Source organism: Gopherus flavomarginatus, chromosome 1, assembly GCF_025201925.1.
Source record: "Gopherus flavomarginatus isolate rGopFla2 chromosome 1, rGopFla2.mat.asm, whole genome shotgun sequence".
Lineage (NCBI taxonomy): Eukaryota > Metazoa > Chordata > Testudines > Testudinidae > Gopherus > Gopherus flavomarginatus.
In genome coordinates this window covers 332,385,587-332,413,072 of record NC_066617.1, presented here as the reverse complement: position 1 = coordinate 332,413,072, position 27,486 = coordinate 332,385,587, and the positions used below count along the sequence as shown (strand labels likewise).

At 43.4% G+C, this 27,486-nt stretch overlaps 1 protein-coding gene across 4 annotated transcripts in view; it reads left to right on the top strand.

The window, feature by feature from the left end:
- IFT88 (intraflagellar transport 88) overlaps positions 1 to 27,486 on the top strand; it is an 87,470-nt gene that overhangs the window by 7,750 nt on the left and 52,234 nt on the right. For all 4 annotated transcript variants that reach the window (XM_050937213.1, XM_050937216.1, XM_050937215.1 and 1 more), the window contains exons 6-15: positions 253 to 316; positions 404 to 473; positions 3,353 to 3,443; positions 8,937 to 9,041; positions 10,539 to 10,641; positions 11,552 to 11,666; positions 11,767 to 11,998; positions 13,097 to 13,167; positions 15,274 to 15,360; positions 20,401 to 20,500. In XM_050937213.1, coding sequence (XP_050793170.1) covers positions 253 to 316; positions 404 to 473; positions 3,353 to 3,443; positions 8,937 to 9,041; positions 10,539 to 10,641; positions 11,552 to 11,666; positions 11,767 to 11,998; positions 13,097 to 13,167; positions 15,274 to 15,360; positions 20,401 to 20,500 — 1,038 coding nt within the window. The remainder of the gene's footprint in view (positions 1 to 252; positions 317 to 403; positions 474 to 3,352; positions 3,444 to 8,936; positions 9,042 to 10,538; positions 10,642 to 11,551; positions 11,667 to 11,766; positions 11,999 to 13,096; positions 13,168 to 15,273; positions 15,361 to 20,400; positions 20,501 to 27,486) is intronic.

Genomic DNA, 27,486 nt, shown 5'->3' with positions numbered 1-27,486 from the left:
TGTAACTTTTATTACTTAGAAATAATTCCAGTATGTATTTTGCTACTGTAGAGTCTGCTACAATATACCTAAGGATTGTGAAAGACCCTGGTCAGTGTAAGCAAGGCTTACTAATGCTAGGTCGGTCTGTATCAACTATAAAACATGCTTCCCACTTATGTTCCAATATGTAACTCATCCCCCTGCTTTTTCCCCATTTTTGGTTTTCAGAATATTTTCAATCATAAAAATGTCTTTTTCTTTTAATTTAAGGATGGAGTTGCTCGACCTCTAACAGCAGTTCATGCAGCAGGTTACACTAAAGCAGCTTTGAGAGGTAGGATGGCTAGAATTCACTGTCTGTCATGGAATTCACTATCTGTCATGGAATTCACTGTTCTCAGTGCCATGTGTTAATTTGCAGGTTCTGTATTTGATCCCCTTGGTCAAGCAAGAGGTCCTGCTCCTCCTCTAGAAATGAAAAATGAAGATACGTATGTAGCCACATTTTTGTTCTGTTTTGCAACAAATGCTTCCAGCATTCTTAGAAAAAATTACAGCATGGTACTCAGGAAGCCTAGGGGCCAGATTCTCTTTCTGCAGGAAGAGGCCCAGATCCTGCAAACATGCACAAGCTTAACTTTACTAGATTTCATAGAGTTCAAGGCCAGAAGGGACCATTAGATCATCTACGCTGTCCTCCCTATTAATTGTCACCCAGATATCCTTATGTTCAGTCTAGTTATTTTAGATCGACTAAGTATTTCGATCCTTGGGAAGCTAAATTGATATGTACCTCGGACAAAGAACAGGAGAGAGCGAGGTACCACTAATGCCTGAGGCCCCTGCAGCAGCAGGGAATTGATTATGCCCTGATGATCGTAGCAGGCGATGCATGCCCCATGCTACAGAGAGAGGTGGAATCCCCCCAAGTTTCCTGCCAGTCTTACCTAGGGGAAAAAATTCCATCCCAATCCCAAATCTTGCCATCAGTTTGACCCTCAGTATGTCAGCAAGAAACTCCATCCAGGCATCTAAAACAATTCTCTGTACCATCTCAGAGCACTGGTCCACTCCATCTGGTGTTTCATATCTAGCTGTGACCAATCTCTGATGGTTCAGAAGAAAGTGAACCGCATCCCCACCCTAAGAATACATCTGACCAGGAGATTCCTTCCTGTTCCCTGCAGGTCTCCAGCCGAAGTCCTGAAACATGGGATTTGATTATTTCCATTGTCCAAATGTGGAGCTGCAAGTATTAAGAGCAGGAGTGGGCAAACTTTTTGGCCTGAGGGCCACATCTGGATGGGGAAATTGCATGTAGGGCCATGAATGTAGGGCAGGGGTTGGGGTGCGGAAAGGAGTGCTGTGTGTGGGAGGGGGTGCAGTGTGCAGGAAGGGGCACAAGGCAAATGGGGGTGCAGGGAGGGGTGTGGAGTGCAGGGGTTGGGGGCTCAGGGAAGGGGGTTGGGGTGCGGTCTCCAGCCGGGTGCTTCTTACGTTGAACAGCTCTCAGGTGGTAGTGGCACACAGCAGGGCTGAGGCAGGCTCCCTGCCTGCCCTGGGCCCACGCCACTCCCAGAAGTGGCCAGCACCATGTCCCTGCGGCTCCTGGGAGAGATGGGGGCAGAGGTCTCCATGCTCAGCCCTCGCCTGCGGGTACCTCCCCCAAAGCTCCCGTTGGCCTCGGTTCCCCATTCATGGCCAATGGAAGCTGCGGGGAGTGGTGCCTGCAGGTGAGGGCAGCACACAGAGCCCTCTGCCCCCACCTCCCCCAGGGGCTGCAGGGACGTGGTGCTGGCTGCTTCCGGGAGCAAAGCAGAGCCAGGGCAGGCAGGGAGCCTGCCTTAGCCCTGCTGTGCCACAGGGGTGGGGTGGCAATCCCACAGGCTGGATCCAGAGCCCTGACGGGCCAGATCCGACCCACAAGCTGTAGTGTACCCACCCCTGATTAAGAGCATGCTCAGGGCAATGCAGTGATCCTATTCTTTCCATGGCCCATGGAGGAAGGGGATGACCCGGGGATTCACAGGTTCCAAGGTTACCAAGTAATTCAGATTATTCTGTAACAGTAACCTATCCCTCTTATTATTTACTACCCCAGCAATCTGTGTGATCTGTAGACTTTGCCACAAAAGATTTTATGTAATCATCTAGATTGTTGATAAAAATATTAAATAATGTTGGACCAATGTGATACCACCAGAAATAGTTCCATTGATTTCAATGAAACTACTTATGGTACTAAAGTTAAGCGTGTCCATAGGTTTTTGCAGGCATGGGGTTTAAGCGTGATTCCTGTTGAAGTCATGGTGGTTCATATCCTGCAGAAAGAGAAAAGAGCCTCTGGTGGTTAAAAAAACAATTAGCTTTCCTCCCACCCCACTCTTGTATTTTGTGCTCTGTCTGTGGCTCTGGATCCTGAATATAGGTGTGGCCTTTGTCATCAATGAGTGCTGTGTTCCAGAAGAGGATCAGATCCATTAGAGGACTAGAAGAGTACTTGCTTGGCAAGGAATATTAGTGGTATTTGTAGGGTTCCCACTAGGAAAGACACAGGAAATTTTACCACTTCTTCCCTCTGTTCCTTCTTTCCAGGATCTCATAACCCAAACAAACTTCACATATGCCAGAACTGAGGTGGTCAATGTTACTAATCTAGTGTACATGTTGGATGGTGCTAGAGACTTGGCACAAAACAGATTGGGGAGGAAGGATTCACGCAGGGCCATTGGGCTTCCTGAATGCCAGGGGTAGTGGGACATGCTGCAAGTGGAGAAAGAATTGAAATAATCTATTATGCAGCTAATTTTTTGTCACAGATTAAATAATTCTGGATCAATCACAGCTTTTGATGAAATCTGTAATTTTGATGAAAAGTTGTGCTGACTGTTAAAAAAAATTATCATTACAAATTGAATTTCTACTTTTGCTTAAACTAGCTCTTTAAAATAGTACATATTCAATATTGGACTTCCATTGGGTGCTTGAAAATTTCACCGAATGCATGTATCTATACTGTCTTTACCCAAACAGCTCAAGTTGAGGCTTGTTACATTAAGAGGATCAGAGCCCAATAACCCAAACCTCTTTTCTTTTGTTAAATGGATTGCTCGCTGAACATGGTAAAACTGCAGGATCTTCTCTTTATTTTCTTCTCTAGCTCACATTATTGATAGAACTTCTGATAGTGCGGTAACAAAGGGCCACTTTTACAGTTGTGTTGTCTATTAAGAAATGTCAGATGCTATGGCATGTTAATGAGACCTAAGACAGCTATACTACATTATTTTTAATACACTATATTCAAAAATCTTTATATCATTACTGGTATTTGCATAAGACAAATGATCCATTATTTACCCAATTTTAGTCCAGAAGAAAAGATTAGACAGTTAGAAAAAAAAGTGAATGAGTTGGTTGAAGAAAGCTGCATTGCTAACAGCTGTGGAGACTTAAAATTGGTAAGTTATCTGGGTTTCATTTGTCTTTTTATATTATTATATGCAGGGACATTTCATACATGCAGATATGCTTTTTAAATGCTAAATTGACTGTTGGTTGGTCATAAAATTTCCAGTTGTTAAAGCTAGGTTGTCTTAATTTTGATATTGTTATGGCTGATCTTGTGGTCGTGGTCTGCATTGCCACAAAGGAGACAGAAGCTTGATGCTTAGTGTGTGTGTGTCTCTCTCTCTCCCCCGCTCCCCCCAAGTCAGTGATATTTGGAAATGCTGGAGATAATGTGCCTAATATTATATACAATTTAGATGGGGCTACTATAAGGTGAGTGCATAACTGGCTGGATAACCGTACTCAGAGAGTAGTTATTAATGGCTCCCAATCCTGCTGGAAAGATATAACAACTGGGGTTCCACAGGGGTCTGTTTTGGGACCGGCTCTGTTCAATATCTTCATCAACGACTTAGATGTTGGCGTAGAAAGTACGCTTATTAAGTTTGCAGACGATACCAAACTGGGAGGGATTGCAACTGCTTTGGAGGACAGGGTCAAAATTCAAAATGATCTGAACAAATTGCAGAAATGGTCTGAGGTAAATCGGATGAAGTTCAATAAAGACAAATGCAAAGTGCTCCACTTAGGAAGGAACAATCAGTTTCACATATACAGAATGGGAAGAGATTGTCTAGGAAGGAGTATGGCAGAAAGAGAGATCTAGGGGTCATAGTGGACCACAAGCTAAATATGAGTCAACAGTGTGATACTGTTGCAAAAAAAGCAAACGTGATTCTGGGATGCATTAACAGGTGTGTTGTAAACAAGACACGAGAAGTCATTCTTCCGCTCTACTCTGCGCTGGTTAGGCCTCAACTGGAGTATTGTGTCCAGTTCTGGGCACCGCATTTCAAGAAAGATGTGGAGAAATTGGAGAGGGTCCAGAGAAGAGCAACAAGAATGATTAAAGGTCTTGAGAACATGACCTATGAAGGAAGGCTGAAAGAATTGGGTTTATTTAGTTTGGAAAAGAGAAGACTGAGAGGGGACATGATAGCAGTTTTCAGGTATCTAAAAGGGTGTCATCAGGAGGAGGGAGAAACCTTGTTCACCTTAGCCTCTAATGATAAACAAGAAGCAATGGGCTTAAACTGCAGCAAGGGAGATTTAGGTTGGACATTAGGAAAAAGTTCCTAACTGTCAGGGTAGTTAAACACTGGAATAAATTGCCTAGGGAGGTTGTGGAATCTCCATCTCTGGAGATATTTAAGAGTAGGTTAGATAAATATCTATCTGGGATGGTCTAGACAGTATTTGGTCCTGCCATGAGGGCAGGGGACTGGACTCGATGACCTCTCAAGGTCCCTTCCAGTCCTAGAGTCTATGAATCTATAATGATACCCTATGTGACAGCAGAGTGATTATGTCTATACTGGCAGAGTTGCAGCACCAGCAGTTATAGCGCTGCTCAGAGAGCGCTGAAGGGAAACCACTGTAGTGTGTTCACAGTGTCAGCTGCCTGCACAATAGCATGTTCACACTTGCAGCGATATTTGGAGGGGTGCACTCTGGGCAGCTGTCCCACAGAGCATCTCTTCCTTTTTTGCTGCTAAGGGTTGTGGGAAGGTCGAGGGGGTTGCAGGGCGTCCTGGGTCCTGTCCCAATGCCTCATGATGCATAGCTTCGCATCCCAGCAATCCCTGTGCTTCTGTCTGCATTTGGCGCCATCTTTCATCGGTTTGCGTACTGCGTGCTCTACTCTGCCTCTTTGGTCTGCAGGAATGGACCCCGCACTGTTGACCAATATGCTGCTCATTTTCACTAACACGTCACGAGTGGCAGTGGAGTTATTCCTGAAAATACAAAGGCAAGAGGAGTTTGAGATTGATCTCGCCATGCGTAATAGCTATGACACAAGATTGCTTGTGGCATTCACAGAGGTCCTGACCATGGTTGAATGCCGCTTTTGGGATCAGGAAACAAGCACTGAGTGGTGGGATCACATTGTCATGCATGTCTGGGATGACTAGCAGTGGCTGCGGAACTTTCGGAAGAAGAAAACCACATTCATGGGACTATGTGATGAGCTCGCCCCAGTCCTGCGGTATAAGGACACAAGAATAAGAGCTACCCTGCAGTTGGAAAAGTGCATGATGATTACACTGTGGAAGCTGGCTACTCCAGATTGCTACCAATCAGTCGCTAACCAGTTTGGAGTGGGAAAGTCAACCGTTGGACTCTTGTTGATGAAAGTGTGCAGGGCAATTAATCGAATCCTGCTCCGAAAGACCGTGACTCTGGGCAACGTGTGACATTGTGGATGGCTTTGCACAAATGAGCTTCCCTACCTGCAGAGGGGCAGTAGATGGCATGCGTATTCCAATTCTGGCACCAGACCACCTAGCCACCGAGTACATTAATCGGAAGGGGTATTTCTCTATGGTTCTCCAGGCGCTTGTGGATCACCGTGGGAGTTTCATGGACATTAACGTAGGCTGGTCTGGAAAGGTGCATGACGCATGCATCTTTTGGAAGATTGGCCTGTTCAGGAAGCTGCAAGCAAGGACTTCCCCTTACGGTGATCTTCTGGTCCAGGAAGGAAGTTGAAATGCCCATTGTGATCCTGGGATACCCTGCCTACTCCTTAATGTCGTGGCTTATGAAGCCATACACAGGTTACCTTGACAGCAGCAAGGAACAGTTTTACAACAGGCTAAGCAAGTACAGAATGACTATTGAGTATGGTTTTGGCCGTTTAAAGGCCTGATGGCACTACCTATATGGGAGGCTGGACCTGACCGATGACAATATTCCTATGCTTATAGCCGCATGCTGTACACCCCATAATATTTGTGAAGGGTGAAAGCTTCACTCGAGGCTGGACTGCTGAGGCTGAATTTGAACAGCCAGAGATCAGGGCTATTAGAGGGGTGCAGCGCGAGGCCATAAGGATCAGGGATGCCATGAGACAGCAATTTGAATCTGAAAGTCACTAATATTTGTTGCTATGCTTGGGAGTGCAGTGCTTGTAATGCTAGGAGGTGATTGTGATTGGTGCAGACGATGCACTATGAAAGTTTAAGAAAACTGCCTGTTGATTTACAGGGCTCTGCTTTCAATTAATGGAATAAAGATTGCTTTCAAACCAAAACAATTCTTTTATTAAAAAACAACTGGAGGAGAGAGACAAACAAAAAACACATCAGCGCTAAGGGGGAAGGGAGGGTCTCAGGAGGAGGTGGGGTCCTGGGGCGGTTAAAGATTTGTGTATGTCCAGGTATCATATCCAACCTTCTCCTTTGGAGTACAGTGCTTCATGTATTGTACTTCAGCAGGGCTAAATTGTAGAGGGATGGGTGTAGAGTGCAGTGGGTACTGGGAATCCGCAGTGCTGGACTGTGATGGGGCAGGAGTGGAATGCAGCAGGTAGACTGGAGCCAGGAGGTTGATAAAAGCGTGTTGGCGGTGTCTGAAGTGCACGTGGGAAAGAGTTTTGCGATAGCAACTGCAAGGGAGAGCGGGCATGGAGATGCTTGATTTGCAGTGCTAGTAGCACTTGGAGCATGTCTTCTTGGTGCTCCATGGCTTCGTTCTGGCATGTCGCATTCTCCTTTTGGTCCCTCTTCTCTCTGTCCCGCCACTTCTTCATTTCTTGCCCTTTCGGCCACAGAATGCATCATGACATCATCTAGAAAGTCCTCTTTAGTTCTTCATGGCCACTTTCTAATTCTGTGCAGCGGTTCAGCTGGAGATAACAAAGAGGGGGGGGCTTATAATCATTCCTGTCCCCACATTTTCCACAGGCTATGTTCATTATGTAAGAGATCTCACTGCTGAGGGTGAGCAGGGAATCAAGGGAGGGTCTTCTCCAAGACTGCAGCTTCCACCCTGGTCCTTGGTGGCTCGCCCAGGTGCAGCAATGTTCTCCCCCTCCCTGTGATGGCAGAGTGGCACAGGAAAGTTACCCTTAATGGGGCAAGAAACAAAGCAGCTCTGCCAAAGAACCTGCAGCAGTGGATTGTCCAGTATCTCCATGAGGCAGATTCCCATGAAGTGAGGGAGTCAATCAACAGCCTGTTCATACAGACGCAAGCCTGCTTTCTGCAACCTTTCTGCCCCCAACAACTCACTTCACCAATTCCCAAAATCAAAGCCACTTACCAGGGGCCTCCTCTCCTGTTTGTGTTTCACCAAGATTCGACGGCTGTGACTGGCTAGCCTCCTCAGGGGTAGAGAAGTGCTCCTGGCTGCATGCATCTCTGACCTCCAAGTCATCCTCTGTCTCTGGGTCCCTCTCTCCCTCCACATCCTCATCCAAATTTCCTCCTCTTGGCTCGGTCCACTCTCAACTTGCACGTCAGTCAGCAACATATCTGCAGTGGCCATCGCAGTGCAGGTAGGGTCACCACCGAGTATCACATCCAGCTCTTTGTAGAACCGGCAGCTCGTGGGTGCAGCATCGAGCGGCGGTTTGCCTCCTGCACCTTGTGGTAGGCGTTCCACAGCTCCATCACTTTGACCCTGTAGTGCAGTGTATCCCGGTCATGGCCCCTTTCTGTCATGCATTGTGAAATCTGTCCGTAGGTATTGTAATTCCTATGTCTGGAGTGCAGCTGGGACTGGACAGCCTCTTCTCCCCAAATGCTGATAAGGTCCAACAGCTCGGCATTGCTCCATTGCACACCTGGTGTGTGGAGCAGGCATGGTCACCTGGAAAGATGCGCTGAGACCACTGCACAAGTCACCAAGTCAACAAGAAGGGGAATTTGGAAATTCTCAAGGAATTTAAGGGGCAAGGCTCATGGTTGGTCACCTGAGGGCAGGGCAGTAGAGTTCAAACCAATGACCAGAGAGGTGAGAACAGGCATTGTGGGACCCCTCCTAGAGGCCAATCGCAGTGCTGTAATCGACCAGGGTGTCTACACTGGCCCTGTAACACTGTAGCCCTGGTGCAGAAAGCTGTACCCCTCTCGTTGGGGTGGCTTTTTTATAGTGCTGCAGCTGCGCAGTTTCTGCGCACTAAGTGGTATGGCAGTGTGTTCACCTCACAAGTTACAAAATGCAGAAAGCTGCTTTACTGTGCAGAAACTTGCCAGTGTAGATAAGGCCATAGTGTCTTAAGGCTAGATTTCTTTTTTTTAAGTTGTTAGGCCTAAATACCTTTAAAAATCTGGCCCTAAGTAAAATGGTGTGACTGACTGTTTTTTGATTTTCATATTTTGTGTATGACATTACTTCTCATACTCTTTTTAAGATTCTGCATTAACTGTAGGGTGACTAGTGTATTATGGAGGTTGCTTTGCTGAATTTTCTTTCGGAATATTGTTTTAATCTTAACATGCTTTTTTATGTAATATTGCTGCTTATCTGCTGTAAAGTGTGTGTGTGCGCGCGCATAAAGGAAATATGTCTTAATGTATTAATTTCTATTTTAAATATATGGGAGTGGGTCTTGTGAGGGAAGACAGACGGCAAGACTAAACCGTAATGTCTACTTTAAGGCTCTGGAAAAGGCAAAAGATGCCGGAAGAAAGGAAAGAGTGTTGGTGAGGCAACGTGAACAAATTGCATCTCCAGAAAACATCAACTTAGATCTCACTTACTCAGTAAGTGCTGAAATGTCTGGGTGCCTGAATAAGATCTGGGTGTAAAGTGTGCTTTCCAGTAACATGCCTTTTTAATTAAATTGAGTTTGCTGTAATGCACATATTTTGTATGAGTTCCCAGAACAAATTTCCAGATCAGATACACAAAAAATAAGAAATGTTTTTGAAAATAGTTACTATAATTCTGAAAAACAGCAATTAAAGGGTACTTTTGTTAATATTCCTAAAGCTTAATGATGATTTTAAAATTAAGGGTTTGTCTTCAATTCTTAAAATTGGTGGTAGGCGTTAAGAAAAGATTGTGTAGGGTCTGTGCCCTAATATCTAAGGAGAATTTTAAAGTTGTACATTAGTTAATACTGTACTGGAAGTATTTCACTAAGAATATGTCAAGCCAGGCTAAACTGATAATATATTTGAAGGCAAGTTAAAAAATAAAAATGAGAAAGTGATGGATGTAATTTATCTGGACACAGACAAGGCTTTTCTGTTTTTCTTAATAGCATCTGCCTTCATGAGCAGATAGACCACAAATAGGGGCATACACCTTGTTGAACTATGCTAAAAATTACACATCTTCTATGAGTTAGAAATAAAAAAACATTTTAATAACAACCTTACCTCATAACTTACTCATATTTAGGCCTAAAAAGTAAGATTAACTGTGAAGAGAGTTCTTTTGCCAAGGGATAGCTTCCTCTGAATAGGTGGGTATCATGAGGCTCATGATAGAAGTATACAAAATAACAAACCGTATAAGCAGGGGTGGCCAAACTTACTGACCTACTGAGCCCCGCTTCTGCTGAAGTCCTGAGCCCCAGCAGGTGCCTCCTACAGGGCTGAAGCCCCACCAGCCTGCCTTAGGGAAGAGGCCCCAAGTTCCCCCCTCCAAGTCTGGAAGGTGGAGAATGGAGGGAGGGGCATATAGTTTTCTGCAAGCTGCACTTTAACTGTAAAAGTGCCGCATGCAGCTTGGGAGCCATGGTCTGGCCACCCCTGGTATAAAATAAGTAGATGGCAAACTTCTGTTCATTTTGTCTCATAATACAAGAACAGGGGGCATTCAATTCAATTGAAAGTCCAAAACTGTTCAAAACTGATAAAAGGAAATACTTTTTCACTCAGCACACAATTAGAGCATGGAACACATTACTACAAGATACATTTGCAGATTAAAAAAATCCCTGTTTTACGTTTATCCTATGTGTTCTCCACAGCTTATGTACAGACATATTTAGGATGCAAAATGTTTGCTACCTGTTCTTTAGATAATTGGGAAAATGGGAAGTATGAGAGAGACAAGGTGGGTGAGGTAATGTATTTTATTGGACCAACTTCTGTTTGTGAAAGAACTACACAGTCAACAAATATATTAAAGCATCTTTCTATCTATTTTGTATATTGAAATTTTTCTAATGGCTGCATTGATTAATATTGGTTACTTTTTGAGAGAGAGATGTGGTCATGTTATGTATTCTCTTCCCCCCCCCCCCACAGGTTCTTTTCAACTTGGCAAGCCAATATTCTGCTAATGAAATGTATGCTGAAGCACTAAATACATATCAAGTCATAGTGAAAAATAAGATGTTCAGCAACGGAGGTAAGTTACACACCAAAATGCCTGATACTGATGGCAATGCGTTCACTAACCAGCTATTTGTCTTCACTTGTGAGATGCTGAGCACCTTCTGAGTGCCCTTAACTCCCAGGGAAGCCAGTCAAAGTTGACAGCAATCACCACCTTGTAATGTCAGACCCCATGTCCTTGAATGATTTGATGTGGTTTTCTTCTCCAGTTAATCCAAAAAGTGTTCACTTTCCAGCCAAAGTACAAGTCCAGATTTAAAAAAAAAACAACACATCCTTTGCCCCTCCTTCATCACTGCTGATGCAGGGTAGGTCAGTACCAACAGTAGTTTTCCCTTCCTATTCTGAACAGTTCAGTAGTCCTTTCCATCATTGTCTGCCCTGGTTTTCCCCTGTTGATTCTGAAGTGAACGGGAGGTTCCTTCCCATCCTATGGAAGCCCAGCCATGGGCCCCAAATGAGGAAGCTAACACTTCCCATCTTGAACCCTCTGTGCCACTTGCTTCATTCCCTTCTCCCCATCCTCTCCAGTTTCCTTCTGTATCTTGCCTGTCTCTAGGTCTCTTCCCAGACCCCCTCCTGGTCTGCTTCCCCAAACTTCCTCAGCAGAGAACACCACAGCAAGTCCTGTCTCATCCCTGATCTCCTAGACTGAGTAAGAAGCTTGTTTTATACAGTCCTTTCTTTCCTAGAATTCCTTGCTGTCTCTCCTTGAATTCTCTCCATTCTGAGTGGAAGTCAGGAACAGGCTGTTTTGGACCATGCCTTAGCTTAAAGGGCCAGTAGACCCTGATACAACTACTGATACATGAAAAAGGTGCTTCTGCAGTCTCACTGGCTCAAAGTTTGCATGAGGAGGGATGATATGAATATTTTTAGAAGGTTGGCACATAGGTCATTCATCCACTTTACTTTTGTGATAGGCAGACTGAAGGTGAATATGGCAAACATTTATTTAAAACAACGAAACTATTCAAAAGCTATCAAATTCTACCGCATGGCTCTAGATCAGATTCCAAGTGTCCATAAAGAAATGAGGTAAGTTTATATTGTAGAAGTTTTGAAATTCCTTTTGTTTTGTATATACAGTAGAACATATGATTTGAAAATATTACTTAACAATGATTTCTTTAATTAGGATTAAAATAATGCAGAACATTGGAGTTGCATTTATTAAAACTGGCCAATACACTGATGGCATTAGTTCTTTTGAACACATAATGAGCACATCTCCAAACCTGAAAGCAGGCTTCAATCTGATCCTTTGTTATTTTGCCATTGGAGACCGTGAACAAATGAAAAAAGCTTTCCAAAAGCTGATCACTGTTCCACTGGAAATTGATTATGATGACAAATATATTTCACCAAATGTAAGTATGAACTAAGCAAAATCTACAAATTTTATTTGCAGAGGGAAAATTTTGAATGTTGAGGAAAAAGAATCTGTTGTATATAATGTGTACGTACATGTCTGTGTACATGTACACACATGATGGTGTGATGTTTTACCAGCACGAGTTGAGGATGGCAGTACTACTCACTAGTGATAGTACTCTTGAAAACATTACCAAAATGGTTTTTCTAGAAAATGTGATATACATAAAATGTGTGGTTGTGTGTTGTAGTATGGAGTTGGCACTCATTTGGGATGACTTCATGTTTTGCCAGTTTTATTTATAAAACATTTACATAAAATACTTGTGTTTAAAATAATAAAAATGACACATCAATGAGTAAGTTATGCAAGTCATCTCAAATGAGTGCCAGTAAAACCTATAATGTCATAGCACACATTATACAGAAAAACAATTTTATTAAATTTTTACAGAGGATTTGGTTTTGGTTCATTTTAGTTTATTGGAAATATTTTTTTAAATATTCTTCCACCAATAAAGCTAGGCTTCCTTGTACCATGAGACCAATTGTTCATGACTCTGAGATAAGAAAAAATAACTAATAAACTTAAGATACCTCTTAAAATAGCCTAAAATATATTGTTTGTCCTGCACTGCCGCTCAGCATAATTTGGAATAAAATTCCACTTTTAGTAGAAGAAAAACTTTTTGTAACAGGTTGATTTAGGGGGGAAGAGGAATCTTTTTTTTCTAATCTACTTAGAAGTTTGGCCACAGTGAAACACACAAGGTTTGCTTATGCCCAGTTTATCAAGCAATCCACATCACTGTGTGTGACAGATGAATTTGATTTGTCTTTGAGCATTCATTTGCATTCTGCCCATTAATCCAGCTGTCTAGGATTACTTCTAAAATGGTAAATAAATAATATTTTGTATGTAAGTTCTTTGAAAAATGCCAGTCTAATTGTTCAATTGAAATAAGCCTTTTAAAAAATATATAGTGTGTAATATGTCTGTTGCTTCTTATACCCTGTGTTAATGTACATATATGGCTGTACCATATATATAAATATACATTTCCATAACTTATTTTGTTTTGATTTTTTTTTAGGATGATCCACATACTAACCTATTGATTGAAGCCATTAAAAATGACCAGTTAAGGCAAATGGAACGTGAAAGGTAATGCTGGAAACATAGATCCCTATCCATTCCAAATCTGCTTACGTGGTTGCTAGCATATGGAAATTGACACCCGCTTTCCAAGCTGCAAAGCCTGAGAGCTATTCCCAGGGGTGAAAGTAAAAATAGGGACTTAACCAGTACGGGGCTGGGTTGGGGCCGGCTCTGGCCCCCGGAAGGAGCGGGACCTCGGGCGGAAGGGGCGGGGATGGGGGGGGTCAGAGCCAGCCCCGACCCGCCCTGTACTGGTAAGTGCCCTCCCCCTCCCCCACCAGGCAGCAGTTTAAAGGGCCCAGGGCTCGGCCGCTGCTACTGCCTCTTGCCCTTTAAACCGCTGCCGGAGCCCCAGGCTGCCACTGCTACCCCAGGGCTCTGGCAGTGGGGCTCCAGGGGCTATTTAAAGGGCCGGGGCGGTAGAGGCAGTGGGAGCCCCAGGCCCTTTAAATAGACCCCAGAGCGCCACCACTACTCCAGGGCTCTGGGGGCTATTTAAAGGACCCAGGACTCCCTTGCTTCTACTGTCCCGGCCCTTTAAATAGGGGGTAGTAGCGGTGGGGCTCCAGTGGCTATTTAAAGGGCCCAGGGCAGTAGAGGCAGCAGGAGCCCTAGCCCTAGCCCTAGCCCTTTAAATAACCCCTGGAGTCCCACCGTTACTCCAGAGCTCCGGCAGCAGAGCTCTGGTGGCAATTTAAAGGGCTTGGGGCTCTAGCCGCTGATGAGAGACCCAGGCCCTTTAAATTGCTGCCTGGGGAAGCCAGGCTGCCCCGGTACAGCGCACAGGCTCTTGCTGGTATGCTGTACCGGCTTACTTTCACCTCTGGCTATTCCTTATTCTGGATGGGATGGCTTTAAAATACTACATAAATTCCCTAGTAATGACTGTTGAGGTTGTGAAAGTGTCAGGAGAAATACTAGATATGCTAAAACAGGTGGGCAATTTTTGGCCTGGTTGGCTAAAAAATAGCCAGGGAATAAGATTTTAAGGCCCCTTCAGAAACCAATCTTGTGTCCTTGGCTAACAGCTCCATTTTGAAGCTCAGCCAAGCAGAACAAAGGGCCCCATTATTCTGAAGATTTCTTCCACTTCCTAACTGTTAGTTAGGAACTCAGGAGGTATTTGGTATAAAATCAAGAAGCAAAGGGAGAAAAATCTGGCCCTTGGTCACAGTCCTGTGTATCCCTAGGGAGTAGAATAGGGAAGACAAACAAATAGAGGAGAAGTTACAAAACACTTGTTTATATGAGTTCCCCATCAGGGAAGTACACTGCTCAGGTGTGCGGGGAGGGCTTTTTTAATTTTCTGAGCCCTGTGCAAAAGCCACACTAGATTGCATATGAGTATGTTAGACCACTGCAAAGCATCCAGCGTATGTGGCCTGCTGGCACTGGAAGATAATATAAATGTTAGACTTTAGGGATATTGTACAGTGCAGCTGGGAGCAAGCCTCCCAGTCTGGGTAAAACTGACTTGTACCAGCAGGAATGAAGCTAGTGTGCTAAAAAAAGCAACAGAGACTCAGGCGGTTCTGAGGTCAGGTGGCTAACCTGACCTCAGAACCATAGGTTCGGTGGGCTTGAGAGCCCAAGCTGGCACCTGAACTACAAAGTCCACACAGCTATTTTTAGCATGCTATCGCAAGCCCCGCTAGCATGAGTCTACCTGGATAGAAGGCTCACTGTCAGCTGCAATATAAACATACCTTATGGGGCCTTTATTATTCTGAGATAGTGTATGATAAGATCTTCTTTCTGTATTATAAATCGTTATGCTCGTATTCATATGCTAGGATAGGATTGTTGTGTAATGGTAATATTTTAGTGACTAATCTCTCTCTTGGATTTATGCAAGTCTCACAAAACTTCTGGCTTTAGGAAATACTGTAGCATTACTAGCTACCCAATCTATATATTACTCATTGAAAGATGTAATATTATCCTTAAATCATACTATTATTTTACTGATGTTTTGATTAAACAATAATATAGATGTTGCTCAGACTTAGTTGGTGAATAGCGATTCAAGGCACAGGGTAAGGTAACTAAGTTTTTGATGTTTTTATATATACTTTTTCTAAACACTGGTATATATCTATTTTAATTCCTAAGGAAAGCCATGGCAGAAAAATATATCATGACAGCTGCAAAATTGATTGCACCAGCGATTGAAACCTCCTTTGCCATAGGCTATGACTGGTAGGAGACCGTTTTCTTCAGTTTAACTGCATGTCAGTTTCTGTCCATAATCATAAAACCAAGTTCACAAATGTAGAAACCTAGGAAACATAGCATTAGAATTTGTGCTTCTCGAACAAAGCACCCAAAGTACTTTCAGTCAGCTTTGATAGCAATGCCTTGGAAAAAAAAATCAAAAATATTGTGCTTTATCCATCTACAGAACAATTTAATTGCATCACAGACCATAGAAACTCAAATGTCAGTCATATAGTTATTGAACTGCTTTACAACTGTTTACATTCATACAAAGTACTCATAAAAGAATCTTACGAATTCCTGATTAGAGGATAGCTCAGTGGCTTGAGCACTGGCCTGCTAAACCCAGAGTTGTGAATTCAGTCCTTGAGGGGGCCATTTAAGGTACTGGAGTAAAAATCTGTCTGGGGATTGGCCCTGCTTTGAGCAGGGGGTTGGACTAGATGACCTCCTGAGGTCCCTTCTAACCCTGATATTCTGTGATTCTAAATCACATACAGAAGACAATTGTTCTGTACTCTTCACTAAAGGTCTGAACGTGGCATGCTGAAGATATACAGTGTCTTACTCTTCTGATGCTAATGACTTCACGCAAGATCAGGGCCTCTGGTTCCATGTGCAAATCAATTGTTTAAATGTTATGTAACTGTTCTGCCAGTCAGAGTTGGCAGCAACAAAGGCTGTGTTCAGAATCTAAGGGTTCCTTTTCAACAATACAACACACAACCGGCTCAGGCCCTCACCCAGTGACCTGGAACAATTACACACCACTCCCTGGGTGCCTCTAAGAGGCAGTTCTTCCCCTCTTGCAAGCACGGAGTCTGTGTAGCAAAAAAACTTTTAATAAAAGGGGGGAAGTAACTCTGCATTAATTTGGGAAAACACCATAAACAGGGTTCATAAACTTGAACCGTGAGCAGAAGACCCACTCCCAAGTAAGTTGGGGAGTGTCCTTTTTCCCTGAGGTTCTTAAGTCCCAGCAACCAAAAGTCCCTTTAACATACCTGTCTCTTCTCTGCAACCCACTGTGCAGTTGTTGTCCTTGGTCAGTGCAGACCCAGAGTTCACAGGTGCATCTGCAGGATTCACCTCTCACCCTGGTTGGAGGAGGAGGGTAAGAAGGCACCTTTCTCACTCTATTACCCAGGCACTCGCTCACCCCTCCTCTTCACCAGCAACCATGCTTCTCCACCAGCTGTGGTCTTCAGGCCACCACACAGCTCTCAATGAATTCAGCTGTGAGTGCAGGAGCCTCACTACTGGTGCACACTGGGCAGTCTCTTGCATCAGAGACACTGTCCCAAAGCAGATCTAAGCATTAGACCTAGATACCAGTGATTTCAGCTCTGTGTGTGCAACAAGACTCTCACTTGAGTCTAAATTAGTTCCTGTAGTACACAGTGGAGAGAGGAAGGGTCAAATGGTGTCTAAGATCCTTACGTAGGGCCCACACCACCCGGTACATGTACTTGTCCCCACCCTCTCTCAACTCATTGGGCTTTGGAACCCATGTCCCCTGCCTGATGAGAGCCGTTTAGTTGAAGATGAGTTCCCTCATTCAGTGTATGCCTAGTACAGCTCTGCTGCGCTTGATTCACACAACAAGGATAACAACCTTTTATTACTCCTGCCCCAATAACAAGGAGAATGGGGATCCAACACTAGCCAAAAGTGATCATTTGAGCAAGCAATCCTATCATGCTGAACACCTAGGCAGGGTGGGTGTGCCCATGCAAATGAGACTAGCTCCTGAAGTCCTTTTCCACAGCTCATCACTAGATGTCAGGGGAGAGCTCATTCATACTCTGCTTACATCATTAGACAGAGCTATTTTGGCTCCATTTATAAACCTTCTGTGCCTAGCTCATTCTATTAGAACATTTGCATGACAAGTGTAAAAGTTAACATGGTGATAAAGCAGCTCATTAGCATCAGAGATGTGTATATATATTAATATATTAAACTAACGTTTTCTGATACACACAATACTCAAGAAAATAAGATAGTATATAAATGCTCTACATGGAAGGAGTAAGATATTAGGGTGCCTTCTCAAAATGCAGTTTGAATTCTAGGTTTCTGATGTTTGAAGGGCTTATTGTTTGTTTATTTAACTCTAATATTCATGAAAAATAATATGCTCTCAAACCACTGATATGTGCCTACAGCTTCAGCTTCACCAAAGGAAGTTTTTATGTTGAATTTCCTTAGTATTTGAAATAGTTGTAACAAGGAACTGAAGGAAGCTTGTTGAGGAAAAAGGGCTTTTCCCTACTCATTTCTCCTGCCCATAAAAATGAAAATAAGTTACCACTCTTAATGTTTTATGAATATATACAAGCAAAGGAAAATTTTCAAGACTTGCAGATCCTACAATTACATTTTGTTAATACACCTATGTATAGATAACTTAAAATAACCTCTTACAGTGAAAGAGTGTTTAGTCCACTGAAGCCCACAATGTGGTGTTGGATGATTAAATAATAGACAGAATCATATTATTTCCCTAGTATAGTCGCTCTGGCTTCTTAGACCCTAAACAAATATGTTTGGTGAGAATGGCTTCTTGTTAGCAAGTCAGATTTTCTTCCTGTGGATCTGGTGTTGTGTTCAAAGGAAGCAAAAGAATAGATTCATTTATTCATTGTGCATTGTCTGTGCATACATGTAGGTATATTTAAATACATATACAGTTATCTTTTAGTTTTCATTCAGCTTTCCTTGTGCTGCCTCTATTCACAAAATACTTGTCATGAAATAATGAAAAAAAGTTATTCTTTAATAACTTACGACAAAGTTATGGACATTCACTTAGTGGGTAATTAAATTATTAGACACATTAGACGGGTTTGTGTATATTGGGGCAGATTCACTCATATGCTCTGGCAGCCTTCCCCAACTCCAGCCACACACAGATAGTTGAATTTTCAGCTACTTTCCATTGAGTTCATGGCATATTACAGGTATCTGTGCTTAATCAGATTAGTTTTCTTTAGAGAAATGAAGTAGACATGGATATTATGTACATTTCTTGTGTTACTGTGGTGTCTCAAACTTCAGGTAAAAAGAAGTACATGCAACTCATGAGACTATTGTCTGATCTTCCTCCCCTGAGGGATTGATGGAGTATTCAGGTCTGTCTATATCTTTTGGTTAAAAAGGTTTTAACACTGGCCATCAAAGTATCTCTGGCCTCTTCTCTCATAGCAGACTGTTTTGTAACGTTTTCAGTACAATCCTTTTCCTCTGATACCAAGAGGTGTCAGGAGACTTTGGCTGTGGAGAGGTGATTCACATGCCAAACAGATTATAGCTAAGGCTACGTTTTAGTCACAGGTATTTTTAGTAAAAGTCATGGACAGGTCACAGGCAGTAAACAAAAATTCACGGTCTGTGACCTGTCCATGACTTGTATTATATAACCCTAACTAAAACTTGGGCCACGGGTGTTCTGAGGGCTGGTCCAGGGGCACTGTAGGTGCTGGAGGGGAAGTGGGCAGCAGTGTGCGTCCCAAGAGCCTTGCTGGTGCTGTGCGAGGGGAGGGTTGGCAGGGCTGGAAGGCTCCATACCCGGTTCCGCACAGCTCCCTGAGAGCGGCCAGCATGTCTCTGCAGCTCTTAGGGGGAGGGAAGGCCAGGGGGCTTCACAAGCTGCCCCTACCATGAGCGCCAGCTCAGCAGCTCCCATTAGCTGGGAACCGCAGCCAATGGGAGCTGCGGAGGCGGTTCTTGCAGGCAGGGGCAGCGCACAGAGCCCTCTGTCCCCTTGGCCTAGGAGCTGCAAGGACATGCCGGCCGCTTCCGGGGACCTCCCTGAGGTAAGTGCTGCCCCACACCCCAAAGCTCTGCCCCAGCCCTGAGCCCCCTTCCGCAACAAAACTGCTGCTGCTGCTGGCCCGGGGTGGGCCAAGCTGGGGTGGGTGCACCGGACTCTGCAAAAGCCATGGAAGTCACAGAAAGCCACGGAATCCATGACTTCCGTGATAGATACGCAGCTTTAATTATAGCTTCTGCTGGGTTTGATGGTGAAAAGTTATTTAACAAGGCCCTCAAAAGGCAGTAGCCAAACCTGCAGTAATAAAAAAGCATTCACTTCCAGCTCCTAAGGAAAATGAAAGATTCCAGAGACAATACCAGAGAGGGGTTTCTTTAATTAATTTAAGTCCAGACCGTCTAGAAGATCAAACTGTTTATATAATAAAGATCCTGGTCCATATCATCAGTTCTTTCCAGAACATGCCACTCTAATAAAGCCCAAAGACCTGCCGACTGGAGAGAGTGTTTTAATGGATGGGAAGCTATGAAAGTTCAGTTCCATGTCAACTTTCTTTTCCTGGTACCGCTGTATAATAAAAGACTGCCCTAGAGGGGATGAACAGGAAGACGGGATGATTGTTCAGCATCATGAAGCTGGAGGCTTGGGCTTAATAAGCTGGATTCCAGAGATGATGGTGTCTCACACACACATGAGGGGTTGAGCTGAGGTCAGGCATGAATAATTTATAACTAAAAACCTTCTGAGAGATGTTTGAAAATGAACTTCAAATGTGTTGCCAGACTCTGGCTCTACTGTAGTGTGGCTGGTGCTATATTATGTCTGAGAGTATCCTTAGAGATTTTTTTGTAATTCACTTTCTCATACAGTACTCACTTACATGTCCCAGAGGCTGTGTAGTATACCACTTCTAATTAATTTATCCAACCAATACATATTTATTTTTAGGGGTTATGTCATTGTAGTACCCAGGGACCAAACTATAGATGTGTCCCATGCTTTGTACAGTTTTACCATTACCAATTCTTTCATAGAATCCAAAAAGCCAAATTTGATTAAATTTGAACTGTTCTTTAAAAAACTTTTGATGTATGGAAACACTATGTGTCTGCAAACAGGGGGCTACCTAACATAGCAGAGAAACTTCCTCTAGATAACTAATTAGTGGCACACGTGAGTTGAAGTGGCATTAATGCAGATACTTACTATAAATAATAATTATTTCTGTGGATTCCTTTTTGTTGTAGGTGTGTTGAAGTAGTAAAAGCTTCCCACTATGTAGAGTTAGCCAATGACCTGGAAATAAATAAAGCAATTACATATTTGAGGCAAAAGGACTTCTATCAGGTATTGTACTTCTAAAAAAACATTTTTATTAATATTGTATTGTCAGAGGCATCTGAGGGTATGTCTACAATGTGACTGGGAGTAGACAAACTCGTGCTAGTTAGTGCACAAAATAGCACTATGGATGTTGTGACAGGCAGTGGCTCAAGCTAACCAGCCAAGCTTGGGCCCAGAAGTTTGACAGCCTTGGGCTCAAGTTGCTAGCCGGAACCCTTGCCTATGCTGCAATGTTCACACTTCTATTTTTAGTGTACTAGCTCTGTTCAAGCTAGTGCGCGTTTGGCTACCTGGACTGGGAGGCGCGCTCCCAACTCTAGTGTAGTGTAGACATACCTTTATAAAGCAGCAGGGCCATATTTTTCCAGCAAGAGCGTCACCTTTAATAGCTGCTCAGAACCTTGATAACAGTGTTGATATTGGTCTTTATTAGAATAATTCTACAAAAAACATTGATTGGGGAGGGCTTTACCTACATTAAATTTGTCTGTTGTCACAGGAGGGAGTTAATAGACCAGAGTATGAGCAGATGCACTTGCTATTATATTATTGCTTGTGGTATTGTAACAGTGATACCCTTCCTCCATTCCTGCATATGTACTATTGCACCCTATTAGGGTACTGTAATCTGTGTCAGAACTGCAGTCCATCCTCTTGTCCTTCCATGCAGGCACAAACTTAGGAAATATAGAGGTAAGGCAGTGGCCCCAAGAATTAAACACTGTAACATGTTTATAAAGGAAGAGCATGAGTATAGTCTTTCCATACTTAAAATAGACTTTCGGTGGTAGAGAGAGAGGGATGTGTGTCTTTACTATATTTTTTAATTAATTCTACTGGGACAAAAAAAAGTGAACCTAAAATACATGTATTTTACCAATAAAGGGCTTTAGGGGTCACCTTTCTGTTTGTTTGGTATTCTGAGGCCTTGTCCATCCTCAGAGTAGCACTGGTTTAACTAAAACCAGTTTTTAAATGATTTAGTTAAACCAGTGCAAATGCTTGTGTGGACTCTGATTTAAACCTGGCTTATTGTTACATTCCTAACTGAATTATGCTAAACTAAATAGAAACCAGTTTTAAATTAGTATAAAAGTGTCAACTAGGGAGTTTGTACTGATTTAACTAAATCAATTTAAAAACTCACCTTTAGTTAAACCCTTGCAACTTTGTATGTACACAAGGCCTTACTAACTAAACTATAGGAAAAGTATATAGAAAGAGTACAGCTCCCGACTGGCTAAGAATTGTTATCTTTGTTACCCTGTCTTCTCTGCCCCAGCCAGACCAACTTGTCTCTTCTACCTGGTTTGTCTTGTCTTTTCTAGACTGTAAGGTAGAGTAAGGGCTGTAATTTAATATGTGTTTGTACAACACCTAGCACAAAGGTGCCCTGGTCTGACTGGCTTATAGGTTCTACTACAATAGAACTTTTAAATAATAATATAGGAACCTCTAAAAGCATGCTACCTTTTTTTAAATAGAAAGTGTTCCCCAAAGCACTTAGGTACTTTTGTTTCCGGGGGTATGTTAGTACCTAGACAGATTCTTCTATGGTCTCCATCACCATAGTGTCTGTCTGAGCATCTCACAAATATTAATTACTTTATCATAGCAACGTCTCTTTGAGGTACGGAAGTAGTAGCATCCCCATTTTACAGATGGGGAACTGAGGCATAGAGGTATTAAATGACTTGTCCAGGGTCACACAGGTTGATGGTAGAACTGGTATTTGAACCCCATTGTCCTGAGTCTGGTGTGTTAACCACAAGATCACCCTTTTTGCAGACCAATTCCAATTAAAAAAAATAGTAGTGATTAATTCTGAGTGGGCAGTGCCTTGCATCTGTGTTCTAAGCCTGTCCTTCCAGTGGAACTACCAGGGAGAGGTAGGATAAGCCACTGTTTTTCTAGTGCTGACACTAGTATTACAGGTGGGTTGCACATGGATGTGTATGAGCCAATAGGGAGGATCAATGGGGCATGTGCACAAATTGTCTTGAATATATGGATACAGCCAGATAAAGTTATACTCACTCAGAACATTAATATATTAATATGCAATATTCACAATATAGGTATATTCAAATGTTTCATCATCCCATTTGATTTTACAGTACACTTTGTACTATTTTGTAGTATAGAACAGGATCATTTAAAAATTTTGAAGGACAAATATACTCTGTTTTGTTTGGATGTTCAAGGAATTGACAAAAGAGGCAAAATTATTCCTACTTTTTCCTCCATAGACACATTGCAAACTGTTCTTTTCATTTCTGCCTATTAGGATAGGTTTCTATCTTTATATTGGCTTTTCTCCCATTAGAATTTGACAAGTGACTCAATGCCTAATGTGTAATGACGGCAGCTGTGCAATGATTTGGGATTTTAGATTAGTGACTAGGACTAAACTCTGAAATTTCAAATTTGATTGAATTTAAACAATTTCTTAGTGGAGCACAAAAGTCTCACATGTTGGTTAATGCTTTAGTAGATAATTTTCATCTTGTATGTCTCCATTCACACTTTCAGTGTCTTGATAGTAAGATTAGTTTAACTGTGTTTTTAAAAACGTAATTTTTGCTTTCCTTTCACTATTGCTACTTTCGTTGTGTCGTGCATTTTATTTGATGCTGTAAGTATGAAGAGGTAGGTACATTATTAAAATATGGTGCTTAATTAGCTTTAGTCTTCTAGAATAGTTTGTAACTTGGCAAATTTTCCTTGCTAAACCCATAATAAAAGAGTAAGTAAAACAGTACTTCTAGTGGAAATATTATGAAGGTTTTGTGTTTCGTTTACAAACCCAGTTTTACCTTCCCATTTCCTGACACACAAATGGATGGACCCTAGAGGAACTATTTCAGGAGAGCAGTATTTTATCATTCAGATTCTAGACCATTTTCTTGTATTCTTGTACAGTAACTCCTCGCTTAACGTTGTAGTTATGTTCCTGAAAAATGCGACTTTAAGCGAAACGATGTTAAGCGAATCCAATTTCCCTGTAAGAATTAATGTAAATAGGGAGGGTTCAGTTCTAGGGAAATTTTTTTTCACCAGACAAAAAAACATATATTCTATAGATATACACACAGTATATGTTTTAAACCAGGCCTGCACAACTCGTAAGGCGGCAAGGGTCACATTACTCCAAAGAAGACAGCTGAGGGCCGAAAACCCCCAGCCCTGCAGAAACAAACCCTCCTTCCCCAGCACTGCCCCACCAAAAAGCTGTGGGCCAAAAAGGAAGGTTGGGGGTGGGGAGGTGATACTTGATTTTAAATCAACCAGGGGCTCCCAGCTGAAGAGGTGACTGGGAGCTGTCAGGGGCAAATTAAAGGGCCTGGGTCTCCGGCGGCTGGGGGAACCCGGAGCTTTGTGGGGCTGGGGCAGGGATTTAAAGGGCCCAGAGCTCCTGCCAGCAGCCTAGAGCCCTTTGAATCCCGGCCGCGGCTGAGATTTAAAGGGCTCTGGGCTTCCCACCACTGCGGGCAGCCCAGAGCCCTATGAATCCCGGCGGCAGCCGAGATTTAAAAAGCTCTAGGCTCCCCGCCGCTGCGGGCAGCTCAGAGCCCTTTGATTCCCTGCTGCGGGCCGCACAGTGAGCCTCCGCGGGCTGCATGTTGTTCAGGCCTGTTTGTTTAAAACAATTTAATACTGTTCACAACTATGATGATTGTGAAGCGTGGTTGAGGTGATGAAGTTAGAGGGTGGAAGAGAGAGGGATATTTCCCAGGGAATGCCTTGTTGCTAAATGATGAACTAGCACTCAGCTGAGCCCTCAGGGGTTAACATGTTGTTGTTAATGTAGCCTCTCACACAAGGCAGCAAGAACATGAAGGAGGGGAGACAGCATAGCAGACAGAGACAGACACACACCTTATATGTGGGAGAGAGAGAGAGAGATGCACACTGCCCCTTTAAGTAAGCTGACCCACTCTTAAGTGCATTGTCTTTTTAAGTAGATCAGGAAGTTGAGACAGCAGTTGTTGCCCCAAGCTCTCTCTGTCCATGTCCTTTCCCTGCTTTATATGGAGAAGGGGTAAGCGGGGTGAAGGGGGACACCCTGACATTAGCCCCCTCTTCGCCCTCCCCCTGCGCAGCAAGCAGGAATCTCTAAGAGCAGCTCTAAGGCAGAGGGCAGGAGCAGCACATGGCAGTGGCAGGAGGGACAGCTGAACTGCCCAGCAATTGATAGCCTGCTGGGTGGCTGCAGCACAGGGAACTTAAGGGAGACGGGAGCTGATAGGTGGGCTTCTGGTCCACATTGGTTCCAAGCCCCTACCAGCCAGCTGCAACAGGCTGCTCTTCCTGCAAGCAGTGGACAAAGCAGGTCGCTGCCAAACCACATTAGATGGGAGCATTGCACAACTTTAAACGAGCATGCTCCCTAATTGATCAGCAATGAAACAACATTAACCAGGATGACTTTAAGTTAGGAGTTACTGTATTCTTTTTGTATTCAAATAATAATGTCCAGTTGCTGATTCCTGTGATACCCATTTTTAGGGAAAAAACCTTAATGAAAGAGCTGCATTGTACGGTATATAATACCCTAAACCTTGCAAATCTCAAACTCTGTTGGGAGTTAATTTCAGAATTGAGTGTCCTATACTGAGAACACCACTTTCCTAGTCCTTCACAGTTCAGTGTTTAGAGTCAAATAGCTGACACATTTCAAACTGGCTGCAGCTGCCATAATGGGGTCCTGGAAGAAGATAACAGAGGTGAAAAAACCTCTGGAATCACCTGGTCTAGCCATTTTTGTGGAGCAGGAGTTTCCTTTACCTTGGCCTCTCAGGTATATGTGTTTACTTACTCTTAAGGCACCACCATTTGAGTTATTTAACTCCCTTTGCAGCTTGTCTTAGTCCATAGTCTCTAACAATTCTTCTTTAAAAGAAGGTGCTTGTAGTCTCTCTCATTCCCATTCCCTCCATACTGCATTCACTAGTATGCATTCTTACAGCTGATGTGTGTAACGGGTTGGATCACAGAACCTCCCCCTTGGGAGCTGTCACCTGATGTGCCAAGACTACTTCAGCCCCTGCTTTTCCTGCCAGCTTGGGACCACAGCACCCTGTTTTGCTGAGCCAGATATGTCCGTCTGCTCCAACAAAGACCCAGGGTCTGAATTTCTTGCCCCAAAGCTGCAGAATTAATTGAAAGCAGCTTACAGAAGTGTTCTTGTCTTTAACACTCAGATGCCCGACTCCCAATGGGGTCTAAACCCAAATAAATCCTTTTTACCCTGTATAAAGCTTATACAGTGTAAGCTCATGAATTGTTTGCCCTCTATAGCACTGATAGAGAGGTATGCACAGCTGTTCGCACCCCATACATACATACACTGGGTTAATTAATAAGTAAAAAGTGATTTTATTAAATACAAAAAGTAGGATTTAAGTGGTTCCAAGTGGTAACAGACAGAATAAAGTGAACTACCAAGTAAAATAAAACATGCAAGTCCTTGTCTAATACAGTAAGAAACTGAATACAGATAAGATCTCACCCTCAGAGATGTTTCAATATGTTTTTTACAGACTGGATGCCTTCCTAGTCTGGGCACAATCCTTTTCCCCGTTAACAGCCCTTGTTCCAGCTCAGGTGGTAGCTAAGGGATTCCTCATGATGGCTCTCACTTTTCTCTGTTTCACCCACTTATATATCTTTTGAATAAGGTGGAAATCCTTTGTCCCTCTGGGTTCTCCCCCTCTCAATGGAAAAGTACCAGGTTAAAGATGGATTCTAGTTCAGGTGACATGAGCACGTCACTGTACGACTTTTCATTACCCACTTGCGAGCACACACATATACAGGAAGACTTACAGGTAAAACAGCCATCTGCAGGTATTAATACATAAAAAGTGATTTTATTAAATACAGAAAGTAAGATTTAAGTGGTTCCAAGTAGTATCAGATAGAACAAAGTAAGTTACCAAGCAAAATAAAATAAAACACAGAAATCAAAGCCTAATACACTAATACAATTGAGTACAGATAATATCTCACCCTGAAAGATGTTTCAATAAGTTTCTTTCGCAGACTAGATGCCTTCCTAGTCTGGGCACAATCCTTTCCCCTGGTACAGCCCTTGTTCCAGCTCAGGTGGTAGCTAGAGGATTCCTCATAATGGCTCCCCCTTTTCTCTGTTCCACCCATTTATATATCTTTTGCATAAGGTGAAAATCCTTTGTCCTTCTGGGTCCCACCCCCCCCCCCCCACAATGGAAAAGCACTAGGTTAAAGATGGATTTCAGTTCAGGTGACATGATCACATGTCACTGTAAGACTTCATTACCTCTTGCCAGTACACACACATACAGGAAAACTTACAGGTAAAACAGAGCCATCTGCAGTCAATTGTCCTGGTTAATGGGAGTCATCAAGATTCCAAACCACCATTAATGGCCCACACTTTGCATAATTACAATAGGCCCTCAGAGTTATATTATATATTTTTAGTTTCAGATACAAGAGTAGTACATTTATACAAATAGGATAATCACACAGTAAATTACACCTCTACCCTGATATAAAGCAACCCGATATAATGCAGGTTCACATACAACACGGTAAAGCTCTGACACTGCTCTGAGCAGCGTGTTAAGGGTGCTGGGCCAGGCCGGGGCCGAGGGGCTTGATAAGGGGCAGAGGGTATCGAGGACGGTCAGGGGCTGCCCCCACCAGGGGCTGGGGGCAGGAGCTGTGAGAGGGCACTTTTGGGGGCCCCGCAGAGTGGCCCAGGGGATTAGTGGGGGGCTGGGAGCAGCCAGCTCTGCTTCCCTTGCCCTGGCCCCAGCCGTGTCGCTCGGAGGAGGGGGATTGGGGGAAGGGATCCTCTCGCACTGACCATCTTCCACCTGCAGTGGAAATGGAGAAGCCCGGCCCCAGTCCGCTCCACTCTGCCAGCTCCCAGCCGCAGCTCTCCACTTCCCACCACAGGTGAGTATGAGGGAGCATCCTTTCCCCAACCTCCCTGCACTCAC